The sequence below is a fragment of the Phalacrocorax carbo genome, chromosome 8, assembly GCF_963921805.1.
Source record: "Phalacrocorax carbo chromosome 8, bPhaCar2.1, whole genome shotgun sequence".
Taxonomy (NCBI): domain Eukaryota; kingdom Metazoa; phylum Chordata; class Aves; order Suliformes; family Phalacrocoracidae; genus Phalacrocorax; species Phalacrocorax carbo.
Window position 1 is genome coordinate 14,780,132 of NC_087520.1, and position 18,416 is coordinate 14,798,547.

Genomic DNA, 18,416 nt, shown 5'->3' on the forward strand with positions numbered 1-18,416 from the left:
ATGAAGCAGTGTTGGCATATTGCTCCCTTAAAATGATAGGTGCTTGATTTAAGCCAAGGAGCTGCTGGTGTTACTACTGGACATATTTAGCTGCTTACACTGCTTAGGGTAGCAGCAGAGCAGCCAGAAAGGAAAAGCTAGAATTTTCCAGCAGCAACTCTAAAAAATCAGTTAAAAAAACCCCAAAACCTCAAAACTAAACATATTTTCTTCTGTTCATCATGTCTGCAGTACTTTAAGATCTCCTATTGCCCGTTCGTGCTGGAGGCTTACAAAAATGAGTTGTGACTTACGTGGTCAGCAATAGTCCGTCCCAGCTTGTCCATCCTTGACCCAGCCTCTGCAATCTTCTTGGCTGCACTAATCACATCTGACGTATTTTTCAGTGGACCTTTACCTCTGCAAAACAGAACAGAGTCTACCTTCTAGAACCAGGAAACTGGAAGAGTCAGCTATATATTGTTTTACTCATACTGTTCTATATAGTACTGGAAGTGATTCCTCACCCAAACTGCATGAATAAGGTTGCACAGAAACAGGCAGGTGTAACCATTACAGCACCTTCATTTTCAAGACAGTTTCCCCCCTTCCAGCCACCCCTAATATTTAGATTAAATCTAGGAATATAAATATCTTAAATTTTACTCTCTTAAGCAACCTAATGATGATAAGAGATAACGTTTTAGAAGACAGATTTGCAATTTTCATGGAATGCAACATCAAGTTTAAAAAATAGTGTTGTATAAAATCTGGGAAATTAATTTCAAAAGGCATCAAACCCCCTCTCTTTCTTTTGCAAATAACTGTACTACGAACTATTTCTGCAGTACAGCAATATCAAGAAGCCCATAGAATTTAATGTTGTAAGAAACTGAGCAAATATATATCTATGTTCCTTGGGACAAAAATCACCCTTTGGAAAGAAAGACAGGCAACAACTGCTGTGTATCTATAGATCAATTTAAACAGTTATTATCACCCAGTCACTGCATAGTAATGCATCTCCCAAGTTAATACATAGGTTTTAATAAGGTAACATTTAAAGGAAATTAGAATAAGTAAGGCTCTTATGAGTACTTGCAAAATATTTCACTGAAAGATGAAGCATCCAAGCCAGTTCTGAGAGAAGGTGTTGTATGCACAAATTAAAAAGACTCACCTGGTGAAGTCTGTCATTTCCATCATAATCATACACATTTGTTTTGCCAGAACAATTATATCATTACCGCTGTCATCCCATTTTGATACTTCAGCATCCAATTTACTCTTTTCTTCCTGGAAGCTGGCGACTTGCTCGGCAATCTTAGCTTTTTGCTCTTGAGGGAGCTGAGCCATGATAGCCTGAAAGAGAGAGTTTTCTCACATTGCCTTATGCCGCCGCTTGTAGAAGGCTTTTTGGAACGTTTCACTAATAATCAATTTAAGTCATGTAGATGGGGGATGAAACTTTTATAGCAATCCTCTACCTAGAGGTTTTACAGAACCATTTCCTTCAATTCTAAACTAAAGTTTATGCTCTTTTAAGAAAGAGTGCCCAGAAAGGCAAGTTGACATCTGAAACGTGGGCATTTGCATGATAAAATTTTTAGACACTGAACGAGTTTGCCAGATATTACCATCCATCAAAGAAAAACTGCATGAAGAGGAGGGACTTGCCTTTTCTACAAAATCTAAGATTTTTAAAAAGAAGTTCCACTTCAATGTCTTTCAGTGTTGCAATGTAGAGAAGAAATATTATGAGTCTCTTCCCTGCAAAAAGCTAGATGTACTATTTTGAAACATGCATACTGAGGAGAGAGTAAGTGAAAATAAAGAGTATGTGCTAACTCCAGAATAAAATCTATTAGACTAGGTTTACAGCCTGTATGAGACTCAATGCCCTTGCCTTCATAAATACTAGGAGCGTTCATGCCTCTAGGAGCTGGTGAAAAGGAGTGTCCAGTACGAAAAAAAAAAGCCTCTGGCAGCAGCAGTACTTAAAGGTAAATTAGGAATGTTGGCATTTAAATAAAAGGGGAGAGAGGGATACAGGAATAGAGAATCCCTGTACAAGGAAGGAGAGCATAAAAAAATACTCTCAGTTAGTGTAATTTCAAAGCCAGTGTGGCAGAAGTTTGATAAATAAGGCCTAGCTATGTCTTGCCTGGTTTCAGCCTAGAAGAGCCTTCACAAAAAATCTTTTCTGGCGCTTTCCCAAGAGTGTAAATTGTTATCGATCCAGAAGGGGACATGTCAAATAAAAACAACAGGTAAGGCATGTTTTTCCTTCAATGTACTGATTTTAAGTTTTCACCTATTAATTATTATACATTGCCTATTCAAGCTTTCATTTTTAACAGTCAGAGGAAAGGCAGTTAGTTTAAATTATTTCATTTTTGAGCTCCTCTCACCATTGTCTTGATTAAATGCTCGGTGACCAAACTCACACCAACACGTGCATGAGAAGACATTTTGTAAAAAAATGCATGAATTGCAGTGATCTATTTCTTGCCCACAAACTTAGTATTTGCGTGTTGAAAATAACATTAGTACACTGAAATGATTTGCCCCGTATCTCCCTGCAGGTGCTCACCTAATTAAATGGCAGTGCCTACCACATCTGCAATGTCAAAGTATAAAGTAGTTCATTGGTATTAAAAGGATTTTGATCTTTCAGAACATTGAAAACAAAACACAGATGTTTCCAATGTCCACCAGACCAGCGCATGCTGCATTTCATTTAATCTCATTTTCAGAAGAAAACTGGAAACAATTCATTTGTTTTCTGATCCAACATTTTCACCACCACCCCCAAAAAATTTAACCTCGATTTTCAAAGCAAGTTGAACTATTTCTTGAAGGCAGGTCACAGTTTTATAATGCTCAGATTTCTTCCTTACCCTCGCGCTTTGTCCAGCAATGAGCTGATCGTCTTCAGTCTGAATACTTGTTCTGCTTCGGACATCAAAATCCTCAGTCTCAAAGTCAGAATCATCCAGCTCTTCAGGAGTCTGAGGAAAGAGTAATTCGGTCAAACAACAGGTTTCATGGCTAAAATCAACACCACCACTGTTTTTCAAGCAGAGAGAATGGAAATAAGTGAAGTCAAAAATTATTCCATGTTTTCAACAAAAAGGTAAATATAAGGACTGTGTCATCCAGCTTGTGAACATGTGATTGTATAGGCTTGACTGCTCATGTTAAACACCACAGGGATCCCCAAAATTACATACCAGTAACTAAACGTCTGAGATTTGTCAGGACACTAATGCATTCAGGATTTGAAACATAGAAAAAAGTTTTTGCAAAACTAACAGTATTTTTGTGACTTGGTTAAATGTAAAAGCTTCACTTGAGATTCTGAAGCTAAAATTACACACAGCTTTAAGGCCTGGTACAAAACCGCAGACGTTGTCTTTAGCACAATTATGAATCAAAGCATTGGCTAAATTAACAACAGATAAAATACATCGAAATCTATTCTTATCCCCCAGGAAAAGCAGAAAATTTTTAGCAAGTAAGGGCCAGCTTTTATGCTGTAGGCTAAACACATCTGACCTACTTCCTGCTTGCCTATGATTTATTTTTGCTACTGCCAGTCTATAGCCAGCGAACTTTTTATAAAGCTTATCAAGTTTAAACAGCATGTATGTCAAAATACTACATTGTTGCCTAGAATGGCACTTCATGACTATTTTGCAGAGCAACAAAGAACTTCACTGATAAATGCAATAAATCATGATTAACAGATAAGATGTAAATAAAGTCCCTGTTCTTCATATTTCTTTCCTATGATTTGAATTTCACAAACTTGTTTTCCAAAATAGACATTTTGTGATACAGTTAAAATGCAGATGGATACGGAAAATAGTTGCCAAACAGCAAAGGCCATTATGCTGACAATAAAGACCTAGGGTATTTCAGCCATCTCCTCTCCATGCCTTGAAGAACAGAGTATATTCAGAAAATAAGCATAAGGACATATGCTAATAAGTAGCTCAGTATATCAATATTTTAAAATTAAAAAAAAATTAAAGAAAACAGCTCTGCTGCATCTTTAGAAACTGTTTACAATTCTCAAGACCCCTTTCTTTTCCCCATCCATCCCAAAGCCCAGACAACCTGGGGTATTCAAAGCGTAATTCTGCCTTTCAACCTGTCATCAAGAACAAAAACTCCTCTGAGAGTGATGAAGGATTGCCTGGGGATTAGGGAGGAAAGAGCTTTACTTCAGTAACCTACGGACACAGTAAGATTTTAGTTTTGAAAATACACTGCATAAAAACAAAAATTAGGTGCTTGATTTTTTTCCTTCTGGTTCCTGTAAACAAGTGCTACCGTACAAAGTTTCAAGTGAAGCAGCTTGTTCGCCCCAGCCAAGTTTAGCAGCATCCCCCCTGCAAGTGTGGTTATTCCTGAATTTGAGACAATGCCCTGGAGAACTGGTGGCCTGGCATCTCCATTTGGATGACTCTCTTATCCTAAATACATTCTAGACCTCACAGCCCTTTGGACAACAAATACTAACATCTTAAGTTTTTTAATAGGTCACTAATGTGTCACCATGAGCTGCCGTTAGCTACTGGCAGCTGCAATAATGCCGTGGCACTCTGACATCAGAGATGTGGTACAAGGGGAAACGTCAAGATTCCTGGCATCGTCAGCTCGGCTAATTACTGACGACGTGGAATTGGCAGTCGTGCTTTCATGTCCTGAATAACAAGGACTTTAGTGGGGGGTGAATCAAATTAGTTTGTCTGCACAGCAGGAAAGCACTGATATCTTCATCTATCATTAGCTGTCTATAAATCCCGAGCTTAAATTTGAAGAAAGAAAAAAAAATATTGAGAGCACATATGTGGTTGTCAGCTTTTCTTCTGATTTTCCATCTGATTCTTTGCTTTAAGCAGCAAACAGGGAAGATACTATTGCAATAGTTACTACAATCACATATATTCTGGGGCTGTACATCCTGCATCTGCCATGGGTACTATTCTGAAAGATGAAGACAGTTTCTCTGCAAGGCATTTACATTTGAGTCAGAGGGGTAGAAGGAAAAAAAAATATACCCCCTATATTTGTTTTTGCTGTGTTTGTGTCCTGCCCATTTTTACCATGCTAAGATTCAAGAAATATACCCATAGGTCAGCCTCAAACGCGACTTCTTCTTCTGCATCCCTTCAGTCAACTACAGGAGTCCTTCTGCGTCTTCCCTGCATGTCTCCTACCATTCTAACTAACACTGTCTGACCTACCAAAACTTACAGCTCCCAGTCACACTCACTGCACCTGAAACACACAAGCACAGAAGAGACAAAGCCTCTATGGTCCCTGTTTACTAAGGTTAGCCAATTAATGAATTACCTGCTCTAGGAACTACAGACTTAACTCATCTAAACCTGTTTTTGACTAACTAGCATCAATTCTCAAAATTTATTGAAAAGAGCCGTCAGGTTTTACCTCTAAGCTCTCAAACCATGAAAAAGCATCTATAGTTAAGAAACCACTTGCTGTTCTTAAATCAAAGGTCACTGATTTTAGCACATTAACAAGTAAGGCATTGACATGATGTTACAAAAGATGCATGAAGTATATTTAACATTGCAGCTCTGGCTATCATTGATGCTCAGATCTGTTTCATGAATTTGAATCAAAACATACTCCTGACGTACTCCATGGAGTGATTAGCAGCTTTTAAGACTCAGAATGTTAGTATCAACTAAACAAAAATCTTACGCTGTCTGCTCTCAGCAAAACTGACGCATGTCAGTTCAACAGAGACGGGGGAAAGTGAGCGGAAAAACAGAAAGCTGTTTAAGTTATGCTCACCCGAATCATCAGTACAGCTTTCCTGATATCTCGTATTCCGTCGTACACCAGTCGCGAAGCATCGATAAATTCGTTTTCATCCATTGGCTGAGCAGGGTCTGAACTCAGTGCTTCCACAGCAGCTTCTACTTGCTCAGTAAACCGCGGCATAACTGAATTAAGAACACAAAATAACAGTCAGTCCCCACCCCAGTGCCATTTTCTCTGTGTGCCTCATTGTTAACTATCACTGGAAACACTGCAGCGGTTCCATTTAATTTCAAAACATTTGTTAGAGAAGGACAACCAATGCTGTAGGTCAAGTCTTAAGTTCACTTCAATTTCTGTTTACTGCTATTTGGTTTTTCCCCCTTAGACAGTGAAAAGTGTATCATACCCTTCTAGTGAACAAGAAAACACCTAGGGAAGCAGGTAGAATCTGTGGGATAAAATATTACGCGTTTAATATTCACTGTAGATGTACGTAATTTTTGTGGAAAAAAAATAATACTACCACGAGAAAGCTCAAGTTTAACAAGGCAGGTTGCACTGCTGTACTTCAGTGACTCACTGAGGCCCAGGAAGAACATCACAGAACCATTTACAGTCTGTTTCTTCAGTGTCACCCTTGATTCTTCATCAAAGTTGTAATTAAAGCAAAACCAACAACTAATAGTTGGCACAGCACTCATTGCAGCACGCAGAATCATTCCTTACCCTATATGGATGTTACCAGCCAGTTCACAGGAAACACCTTAACTTATCGTTTAGGGGTAGGTGACTACAACCTACAACGTTTCTTTAACAGTTATAAAGAAATTTTACAAAATTTATGCTAAATTACCCAAAACATATTCTACTGGGCCAATAGGCAGAAATCTTCCTTCTGGATCCTGAACACTGACAGAACCTGGTACAATACTGCAAGACGATCAGCATAACTTTAAAGCCCTGACTCACTGGGACTCATTCCCCACGTTTAGCTTTCTACAGCCCAGTCAGTGACAGCAAGTACGTTCGGGGAGACCTTGTGCACTGCTGCATTTTAAGTCAGTCACAGGAAAAATGACATTCCTCATTTTGCAACAGCTCTGCAAAGAACTCGCACTAATTTTCATTATAGTATGTAAATGGAGTCTTTAATAGATTTCACAGGTACATTAGCACCCGGTTTCCCATGCGGTTGTAAGCAATATGAATTCAGGGATCTTGGGAGTAACCGACTCTTACCTGTGTTGGACAGTAACTTTGTTGCTTCCAACACCTTTTCAGTGTAGACTCCAGGTTCGTAGTTATCCATTTCAGAAGTGACAACATGAATGACTCTAGCAGCACGTCCTCGAATTGCACCAGCTGTGCGGTCTAAACCATCTACATCTTTTTCTTGGAGAGCAATGACACATTTGTTTACATCTTCCAAAATATGATTCTCTGGTGGTAAAAGAAGGAGGATTTAGATGGTACTATCTTCATTTCTGTTGCAGTCATCAGCATTGCAGTTTCTCAGTTTGTGACCTGCTCTATACAACCTCCAGTAAGATGCTGTAAAGCATTAATTCTTAAGCTTGCTATGACCAGTAAACAGCTGACCTTCCCAATCAGGTGTCAAAAAAATCCATCAGTCCATTCACCTACTGACATCCACACTTCTTGCCCGTTGTACTCGATTTTACCAATGGAAAAGCTTAGTCCAGCTGAATTCTCCCCTAATGTGTTTCTTCCCATATTCCTCCCCTTGACTGCCAAAGCCTTTATTCCAAATATTTGCAAGCCACTCCCCTGTCATTCCTTATGTGTGGGGCGATGAGGCACCCTCACCAGCGCCACACCTAATCCACTCAACGCTTTAATAGGCAGGGGCACTTGTTGCACATTTCTAGCTTCCTAAACAGTGTTTTCCTGCAACCACACACATACCATCAGAGAATATTAAACTGTTAGTCCTCCACTCAAATTTAAGACACATAACATATGGGGTGATTTATGAAGAAAGCGTTCCAGCGACAGAGAACTCATTGCCTCTTAAGAAAACAAAAAATAAAGCCAAGCCCTCTGCTTGTAATTTACTTTTAGAACACACATTTTATTTTTTATACAGAGGTATTGTTCCCCATTTATCAAGTCCAAGAAGCCCAAAATGAGTAAAACCCCCTACAAGATTTCTGAAGATACCTGAAGAGGCTGGGATCCTCATTTGGAGAAACCTACACAAAAGGTCTTCTAAACTCTGCTAGAGACCTCTTTAACATATCAGTACCAACGCTTTGACATTGCCATCCAACATCAGCATTTGGGCTGCTTGGGAAGCAACCAACCTGGAAGCATTTCTGCTCTGTCACTTAAAATAGTTGCCAGCGTTCCTTACCATTGACTAATCATGCTACACTGCCAATCCATGCCACCGAAGTGACTTTTTTTCCCTATGCAGGTAGTAGAAGAGCCATTTTGCAAGAGTTTATAGAGACAAGAATGCATATAGTTGACTGATAGAGGATTTGTATAAACTGGCTGAAAGGATTGCTGCTGGAAGAGCTACGCTTAATATACATAAAATTAACAGAGCCAGGTGCAATATTACAAGACTTCTGTAAGCAACCTGCACAAAAATGACACCTGTGAAATACCTCTTAAGCAGCTCAGCCTGAACAAGTTCAGCTGAGGGCAGAATGCGGCCCTAAGAGAGAAGCACAGGTTATCAGTGATTTGACAGTCAGTGAGCAGGCAGCCAAGGTACAAGAGCAGCAGCAAGGAGCACAGAGAGTTTTAGTCTTTAAAAGGAGAGACAGGCACCCCTGCAAGCTGCAACAGTAAAAAGAAAAAGCATCGGCATCAGGCCAAAACACAGACTGTTTATTGCTTGAATTCCTTAATGAATAAATTAAGCCACAGACCATTTAAAAGCCTCTTTGGATTATATGAACTTTAATAAAAGGCATGGACAAAATGAGGATGAATATTTAAATGCCTGCTGATCATTTAATGTCTTTTGCAGATGCAAAGTTGCCAGAATGATGCTTCCACAGCAAGATAATCCCTCACGGGGCAGTCTGCAAGGGGCCCCGGGGAAGTACAGGACTGCCAGGCACATCTACTCTGGTTATACCCTCCAGTTGGATGACAACAAATCACATTGACACTGTTGTATGTGCTTGTATATACACCCACTGCTACCTGTCCTACAGGCATATGGACCACAAGTGTCTGGCACAAAATGCCATCTGCTGAGGCTGGGGTGGCAAAGCCCAAGAAATGCTGATGCACAGGTTCACCATGAGTACCTTTGGGGACATGATAACGCCATCCTGCATCAAAGCTAACAGCCTTCCTGCTGCTGAGCTGGAGAGAAAACTCACAGCAATAGAACATAAAATATAACACAGGCAATGGCAAAGGGGTCTTGTCTTACCGAAATTAACTATGGGGAAAATCTGGTGTGGTTTGGCAACAAGGTAAGAGGAAAGACATTTTTCCAATAAAAATGATTTTTAGAGCAAACAAGGAAATACATAAAACTGAAAAGCTAACAGAGTTAAAAGACTCCCATGGCTGTCAATCCTCAATCCACCCCCACCAAACACCTTTCACCTCAATCCCTTTAATGGGGACGTGGGTGAAGAAATCCTTTTCCAAACATCCCAAGCAGCCTGCGAGGGAGTCTGGGGGCTACAGGAGACTGCAGCCTAAGAGCCACAGCCAGGAGATAAAGCCACAGGTGCATAAATGTAACTCTGCTTCTCTGCTGTGTCCCCCATAGAAGGTCTTAGAACAATTTCCATCCTGGACCCTCCCTTGACAAGGGACACTGGAAGAACCTGGTCAAGCAGCAGTGTCAGTAGATGTGGTTATGGAACAAGTACTTGAATGTTCGTACACATGTAAATACAGTGTTCCTCTTGTAATGAAGGAGGACAATCATCAGACCCAGGCAACATTCATCCGGAGGCTCTTAAGACAAAATAGGTCCGCTGTGATGGGCAGTCTCTTGCATAAACCTCTGTCAGCAGCAGAGGAACAGAAGGCAGCAAATGGAATGATTTTTTTTAGAGGGTTTTAAGGGATATCCAGGTAATTTCAGAACATTGAACTTGACAATTACACAATCTCTGCTCTAAAGCACAGAGACAGTGGGCACACAAACACATTCAGAGTGCTTAGGGAAGGCATTGACAAGAGGGTTAAGAATTACAGAAGGTACAGAAGAGCTCTGGAATGAGGAATAATGAAACAGGCAAAGACTGAGCAGTCAAAAAATACATCATGGACTAAGCGTTCAACAGAAGACTGTACATTTACAAAAAGCATGAAGAAAAAGAGTAGGAAAAAAACCTCTTCACCATCTACTAGAACTAGGGGCATCAAATGAACCAAACAGGCAACACTGCAAAAATGAAGAGGTTCTTTCCAGAGCACAGTTGAGCTGTGACTTTTTCACAGGATGATGGATATGCCAGTGGTTTATAATGGTCAGAAGAGCAACTAACACGAGCTTAAATGAGAAAAATCTGTCAAGGACTGTTCAGCAGATAGCACCTCCGATGCTGGAGTCCTTGAGCTGCAAATCACTCATGGTTGGGAGCATAAAGGAAAGATCTTCAGTCTACAGGACTCCTCTGCGATTAATCTCCCATGCACTGACAATTAGCCACCACCAGACCATTGCCCTAACTCAACAGGGCCTTTCTCATGCTATGTTCTTCATAAAATGTTGTCACCTGCAAGCTCATCTGTTAACACTGTGCATTTAAGTATCCTTATTCTTGTATGATATTCTGCTATTATCTAAACCCAACATCTCTTTCATCAACCTTTTACTTGTGCATAATTAATTAAGTTCTGTTGCACAAGCTGAACAATGAAGCATACATTTCATGATGGACAGCACAACATGTTGCAGAAACATGCTATTATATACACACACAGACCCACAAGGGCACTTCTTAATTCTGCTTACAGCCCAGTTAGCAACTGATAAAACCTTAGTATGCACAAACATCCCAATAGCCCCAAATGGAACATGATGAATATGATTCATACCAGGATTTTATCTAAAGAGATGTTTAGACTTTTAGCAGATGAATTGCAGTTGTGGCGTTTATATGGAAAACATTTATCAAAGTTCACACACGTAATATTTAAAGCAATATTTATTGATTTAATATTTTTCTAACATCTTTTTGATAACACAGCAGATAGGAATAATTGCTGAATGCACTTGAGGATCTGAAGTAGTCTGAAATTACAGCATTTCCACAGCATCATTTTGGGTGGCAAGCACATGCCCGAGGTGAACTCTCTCCCTGAGTCAGCCTGTCACTGCCTCAGAAAACCAGCGTTCCCGGCTTATTGCCAAGCCCCTGAAACTCTTCAGAGCAGCTCAGCAGTGGGCCAACACCATAACCTGTCCCTCAAAAGCAGAGTACCCATTTCCTCAAATGACCTATACGAGGATGGACACCACTCAGTTCCAGTGGCTCGACCCATTTTAAGCCACACCTGTAAGTGAAATACAGTAAGGCAGCTTTATACAGACTGCGTTTTCACAGGCTAGCAGCTCCTTCTCTTGAAAATGTTTTGTGCACTTGTGAGCAAACTCCAAGTGAAGCCGTGAACTTCAGCACACAATTCTCCCTAAATATATTTCCCCAGAAATAGGCTCCTCGCAGCTGTGCAATTTCAACTACTGTTGCAACAACGAGCACACAGGGAGATGCAAAGAACTAGGACATTCAGTTGCCTGGTAAGTTTATGCTAACTCATTGCAAAGAAGATTTTTATTCAGAACCCAGGGAACCACAATAGCTGTATGATAATACAGGTGACTCTGTGTAGAAATATAACTTGGGTTTTTGTTTGTTTTTAATACTAAAAAACCATGGTCTTTTAATTCAGGCTTGCAAGTTTTTGTCTACATTTCCGAGATATGTTCACCTGGCACTTCTGAAGCCACATATCTTCCTGTGAAATCTCTCTTTAAAACCAGAGGTTTTGGGTCACTTGAGATGCCCATGCCTGTTTGCGCCAGGAAAATTAGACCCTCAGTTTGTAGAGGTAATTTATGAACTCTACTGCAGACACAATTCACGTGCTTATATCACCATGTCTTCTGACTATAGCAGAACTAGAGGATGTGAAAATAAAAATGCCCCCTCTACTTCCAGGTCACAGCAGCTAACAGTGGGGCTTTATCAACGATGCTGATAAAATAGATTTTCTTGGCAAGCCCTTTGCCAAATAGAATTATTAATCTATTATAATTATCTAATCTTTTTTTAAAAACTTTTCTAAAGCTAACATGGCTAAAATATGCCCAGAACATTTTCTATAGGAAGTTTTATTTTAATTAACTTGTATGACCATCGTTTGATATTAATTTTTGTTTACATATGAAGAGTCTAAGGTGAATTAAGGGATCATCTTTTTTGCTAGTTCATAACTTGAACATGAACACATTCTATTTCCCCCAATGTTACTGGTGAGGCTTGTCTTCAGTAGCTAGATGGTAATTCATCAGTAGTTCAGCTAGCAATCCAAAATCTTGAGACATAAAGTGTCTTCCGCTATGTTTAAACCGATCTGTCTGCTGACATGTAAATATATATATTTATGCATGCACACACCGTAAGTGCCATGACAGGTTTCTACAGTACCTGCTGAACTAAACTATTGCTGTTTTCACACTATAAAAATACCTCTTCTTGTGCCAAGATCTCCTGCTTTATTTTCACACCTCGCTCAGTAGAAGATGATGCTTGCCAGGTGAAACGTACCAACACCATCCCTTCCAAAAACCCGAGAAGACTCCAGAACACATGTAGAAACCACCCGTTTCTAGGAATAAGCTGACTTACGAGAATGATTATTTCTGAGATTGAATCTCTGATTACCTGATACAGCCAGGAAGTCGTCAATGGAAGTTATGTCATCGACAGCATCTGTTAGCACACGGACTTGCTTCTCCCACTGCTCTTTGAAGAGATCCATGTTTTCTTGAGCCAGCTTGCTTTGGGGTTTAGCAGCCAGAGCCAGTGCAGCATTAATTACCTGTAAAACACCTTTGGATTTTTAAAACTTACCCTTAAAGAAACAATTAGTTTCCATATGTTTATCCAATGAACTCAACAGCAAACAAAGCAAGTTTAATAAGTTTTCAGGAACTTGATGTTTAAACACAGAAGTGTTTATTCTGTTGCTCTCACATACAACTCACACCTGCTTCCACATTTATTATGGTTAGTTATTACAAGCAAAAACACTTGGCAAGTATTCACACAAGCTAGTTTCACCTTTAACAGCTCATGTTAAAAAGGCGTTGCTTTCTGAGCATGAGTTGTGTTAAGTATTTTAGACAGGATGACATTTGGTACACTGGAAGCTGCATTTTCTAAGCTACTTGCTACCTGAGAAAAAAGGCCAAAAAAGGATTTATCTTACACATCCTGAAGTAGAAACAATATGCAAATACAGACTTAAAGATAAATTTCGTATTTATCTTCTTTTCCTTAAATCTTTACTCTGGACCTTGCCAGCAATTGTTATAGCACCTTAAGATTTCTGTTATGGCTGTGGAACAGCTAGATTAGGCAGGGAACGGGAGGAGAGGATACTATTTGATGCTCCTCCTGAACACCCCCTAACTAAATTTCTTCAAACCCTAAGACTGTAATTTATTCCAGGCCCTTGTTTTTCTAAGCAGAACAAATGCTACACATGCTGCTAGGTAACAAAGCTTATGCTGTGCCAACTAATTGGTCAGTTAAATGACCAAAAAAGCCTCTTTGGGTGTGGGAAGAAAGCAATCTCAAAAGCCTACTCCTGTTCTTGCTGCATTATGCTCTAGCAGAATGACCTGGAAACATGCCAGGCATGAGAAACCATCCGCAGTCAGACTGACATGACAATCCCAGCCTTGTTTTCAAGCACCTGAGAGTTAGAGGTAACGAACTTGTAAGTTCAATGCATAATTTTTCTTCTCTACTTTAGGACTGTATTAATTTCACAAAGTTACTGAACAAAATATGCAAGGACCAGATGTTCCTGGTTTTCCAACATCTACTTTCTCTATCTGCTTCTTTTAAGAGTGTTGCAAAGCATTTAAAAAAAAATATATAACTCACTAAACATGGAAATGATGGTGATGTCAAACATATCACAATGGCACTGAATGAATCAGGCAGGAGAAGGAGGCTGATTCATCTGAGGGATGCTAGAAATTAATAGTGACTGAGGAAAATCCACAGAAAAGCTATTACCTCTCCACGCTACCACCCTGCCTCTGGAGATGGAGGCTGAAAGTCTGGGCCACAAATCAAAACAAACTTGACAGGTTTGATAACACAAACAAATGCGAGAAACAATTTGGCATTAGCTGCAATCTGTTCAGGAGACCTGCGGGGATGAAACACGCCTTTGAACTCTGGCAATAAGGACAGTGTCCCCCGTCCTTCATGAAGAACATGGGGTCCTAGGCTGCTCTCCCTTCCTCAGACCAGATGCTGAAGTCACCTCATGTGTAGGCAGCTACAGTAATCAGGACATCCCCTCAGAGAGAGACCTGTTGCCCAGCCACAGTGCACGCTGCTCTGCTACCTTCACACCACCCATTAAGATCATGGTCCTCAAGTCCTGAAACCCCCCAAAAAGTCCTTGCCACACCCAAGAAAATGATGTTTAAAAATTTAAAATCAAACAGAAATAGAGGCTTTAGAAAGGGAAAGCTGTCCTCTGCTCAAGAGCCCTGCTTCTTAAGTCTAGCCAACACCATTTCTTGCCCCAGTCTGATTGATGTAATGAATTACCCACCTACCAGTCAAAACCTAGATAGCCAAAGTTTTATGATGGTGAATCCAAATAAGTCTCCTAGAAACAAAAAAGGTAAACCAGGCAACACTACAGAAACCTGCTCTTGGCTTTTATCCTGCTAATAACCATAACTACTGAGACAGAGAAGGTGATGATACCAAGGATGAGGACACCTTCTCCTGCTCTCTTCTAGCTACCTCTGCTAATATCAGATATGAAAACATCTTTTAAGTGCTGAGACAGGTCAGCATTAATGCTGAAGGAACAGGTGGCCTGTGTACCTGCATGATGTATGTCTGGACAGCAGCATCTGTCTGAACAATTAATCTTTGTCAACAGCACATGTCGAACCCCAGATGCTCATGTCAAGCAACTCTTCACATGTAATAGAAGAACTATCATAGATAGAGGGCACTGCAAGAGCTCAAGAAACTCAAACAACGCATCATCACGAAATCCAAATGCAGGAGACACAAACTGCACCATCATCCTCCCAACAGCCACCTTGTCCAACTGAAAAAAAGGAAATGTTTTTGTACAGTACAACAGCAAAAACACATGGCCAAGGCAAACGTACTTTTAAAAAATGGCCAAGCAAAACTAGCATGTAACATCTCCCTTACAAGCAGACATGTCTTGCATTTGGAAAGCAGCCAGCAGTGCTCGAGATGAGGACAACCTGTGGGGAAATCAAAGGCTATCAAGTGTCACTGTGGAACTAAAGACAAAACTGCAGCTTAGGAAACCCACACAGGTATGTGTGCACTCAGGAAGAAATTCAAGGCAGCAGATGCAGCTCAACAGTCCCTTTTTGTAGCACATATTCCATCTCCATGTGCAAAGTGGTTCCAACATTCTGTTTTAGCAGGGATGATCAGACCTTTCACTCTGCCAAATATGTACAGCTTAGCATTTACGTAGGCAGGTTATCCTGGACATGTCTCACACGTCTGCTTGGGGTAATAACCCAAGGATTACTGACAAAACCCTGCAAATTATTCAAGTAAATATGCTCTTAGATGATGCCTGGTATCCAGTACAGAGTAAGTGATTTATTTTCCAACAGATGCTTAGACATGGGAAAAGGACAGGGATGCTGGCTCATCTGTGTATGTAACAGGACTGTGATTCCTTTATTATCTACAAATGAACACACTGATTAAAGAATAAAATACACTATTGCTTCTCTAAAGAACATGAAGCATTGGCCAGTTATTTTAAAATATGAATAACTCCTACACTCCCCCACCCAAAAAAAATAGGAAGAACATGGCCAGGCTACCTGAAATGTAGCTGCTTCCATGTAAAACATTTGGCGATTTCAGGGAATTATTCTGTATTTCAGAGCTTTTTAAAATGCTGCCAGATCACTGTGATCACAATGAGTCACTGAAGTCGTATGAAGAAAAGAATCAAACAGGAACATTTTGAGACTATCCAGAAGTAAATGAAGCATGGCAAGAAAACACGCTATTTTTATCGGTGCTTTGTTTCATGTAGCAATTGCAACATTCAAGTCAGACAGCCCAACACTCAGTAACGTGGTTCCAGCAAGTTACTTGGAGTCGCTCTCCTCCGCTTTGCAGCTTCCCGTGGCAGCAGCCAGGACTTGGCTCAGTGTGTGCACTGAGATCGGGGAGGCTTAGGATTCAAAAGACTTGCAACTGATATCTCAATCTCTACCTCAAATCCTCTTCACATGTCTTTCATGGGAAGAACCTTTATTATTTCCAATAATAATAATAATAATAATAATAATAGCAATAATAATAAAGCTGAAATAATAATGTTGAAAATAATAATGAAATAATAATGAAATAATAATAATGAATTAATAATAATAATGAAATACTAATAAATTCAGATTGAATGTATAGATTTATACCTTTGCAGGGCACAACTTTCCAAGGTTCCCTGAAGAGTGACTTCTGCCTCAGTTACAAGACTGCAGCTACTTTGCCCAGAAGCTCTCTTAAAAACCACAGCTTTTCCAGGTCAGAAAACACCTTAACCTTAGATACACTTGTGGGTAAATTAAAGGCACTGGGTCACCCAGAATTAATTCTTTTAGGGTTAATTTAGGACGGCTTCCAGCCTCACCTTTATAGTACCCCATCTGAAAGACTAATAGAGCCTAGAAGAAAGCTCTTATACATGATGGTGTTCCTACAAAGTACAGTTTCAAACACTCGGCTGGCATGGCCAAAGAAAGAAACATCACCTGGGAGAAGAAAACTAACTCGTATCTATTTTGCATTGCAATTCCTACCTGCTGTATCTTGACATAGTCTCATCAGTGCATACAATCTCTGTAAGCCACGTAACTCTCCATTTCAATGGCTACAAGCACTTTTTTTTTTTTGCCTCAGTCTTTCTGATAGGTACTTTTTGCTCTTTACAGGAGACTGTTCTTTCTGCAGCTGATTTAACTTTGCCCTGGTTCCTGTAGTATTGCTTTTAGGATGCTACTGTGCCACAAAAAGGAGTTTTTCAGTTTCAAAACCTCTAAAACAAACACCCAGTCCTCTCCCCTCTCCTCATTACACACCTTTTCTTCACAAGCAAAATATCTGCTTTTCCTAAGTAACTCACTTGTTTTTTTGTTTTTAAATAAAGATCTTAATTTACCGGCTTTCTTGTGGCATTTGGGCAATGAGTTGGAAAGTAGCTCCATGACCTTCGAATCCAGGATATTTTGCATTTGTAAAAAAAAGAAAAAAAAAAAAGAAAAAGCTAATACTGCAAGCACCCACCCATCAGATATCCTTACAGGGTCGGAGAAAAAAGGGACATGCACAAACCAAGCCCCATCTGGGATGTGAAAATCAGTTTTATTCTAGAGTGGGTAAAAAAGAACTTGTCAAACAGACAGGAGAGTCACGTTCGCTTTGGGAAGATGATGTGAGAGTGAGCAACGGTAGAAGCAGTGGTCTGAGCTTTGCCTTTTAGAGCAATAGAGCAACCTCAGTGCAAGGCTGAGTGGAAGAAGTCTCTTACTCCACTTGCCAAAACTGGTAATTGCACAATGCAGTGTCTTATATTTGCTGCCTCACAGAGCACTCCTGTGATACAGAGGGCTAGTTGTAAGGTAGAAGCAAAAGCACAAGCATGATTCTCGGATCTCAGCTTTCCAAATGGTCAGCAAATGAATTCATGACCTTACCACCAAAGCTGCCACACCAGCTGAGCCTAGCTGGGACTGCCCTTGCTCAGGTGGATTTTAACACCCACATTTTTCTGTATTAAAGAGAGCATAGCTTGCTTACTGGCAAGCTTGTAAGAAGCTGCTCCTAATTTAATTTTACATATGCCAGATGCTGAAGTTACCTTCAGCATTCACCCTACTCATGTCTCCTTCCCTGCTCCTAATTGCAGTTTCCTCTGCGTGGGGGAAAAAGCATTCATAACAGGACATTTAAGTCACTTCCAGTTACATCCAACCCCAGGTTTGCATCCACGTCTACGTGTGCTAACCCCTCTACGTACTTCAATACAGCAAAAAGCACTCTGCAGACTCTGATGAGCTGAAATGCCTGGAAGCAAAACATACAGAAGATTGTTTTGCACTTTCTCTAGCTGTAATGGCAGTGACCAGCAAGTATACAGAGGCTGATGCACCAGAAGAAGGAGGAAAAGTTTGCTTTGATTTCCAATACTTTGTTCCAAAGTATAAAAGGTACTTTGAGCACTTTCCTTTCCTGCAAGTTACACACAGAGTGACTGCAGGCATCTCTGCAGAGATACTTACTCCTGTTGTTACAGTGCTATAATGGCCCACAGATACAAACTTTTACTGGAATAACAACCTTTTCCAGTTTAGCATATACTGC

At 40.2% G+C, this 18,416-nt stretch overlaps 1 protein-coding gene across 3 annotated transcripts in view; it reads right to left on the reverse strand.

Annotated features, from left to right (window-relative positions):
* Positions 1 to 18,416, reverse strand: part of CTNNA1 (catenin alpha 1) — a 119,743-nt gene that overhangs the window by 9,732 nt on the left and 91,595 nt on the right. For all 3 annotated transcript variants that reach the window (XM_064458886.1, XM_064458888.1, XM_064458887.1), the window contains exons 11-16: positions 12,672 to 12,828; positions 7,018 to 7,218; positions 5,809 to 5,960; positions 2,880 to 2,990; positions 1,160 to 1,341; positions 294 to 399 (exon numbers count right to left, since the gene is read on the reverse strand). In XM_064458886.1, coding sequence (XP_064314956.1) covers positions 294 to 399; positions 1,160 to 1,341; positions 2,880 to 2,990; positions 5,809 to 5,960; positions 7,018 to 7,218; positions 12,672 to 12,828 — 909 coding nt within the window. The remainder of the gene's footprint in view (positions 1 to 293; positions 400 to 1,159; positions 1,342 to 2,879; positions 2,991 to 5,808; positions 5,961 to 7,017; positions 7,219 to 12,671; positions 12,829 to 18,416) is intronic.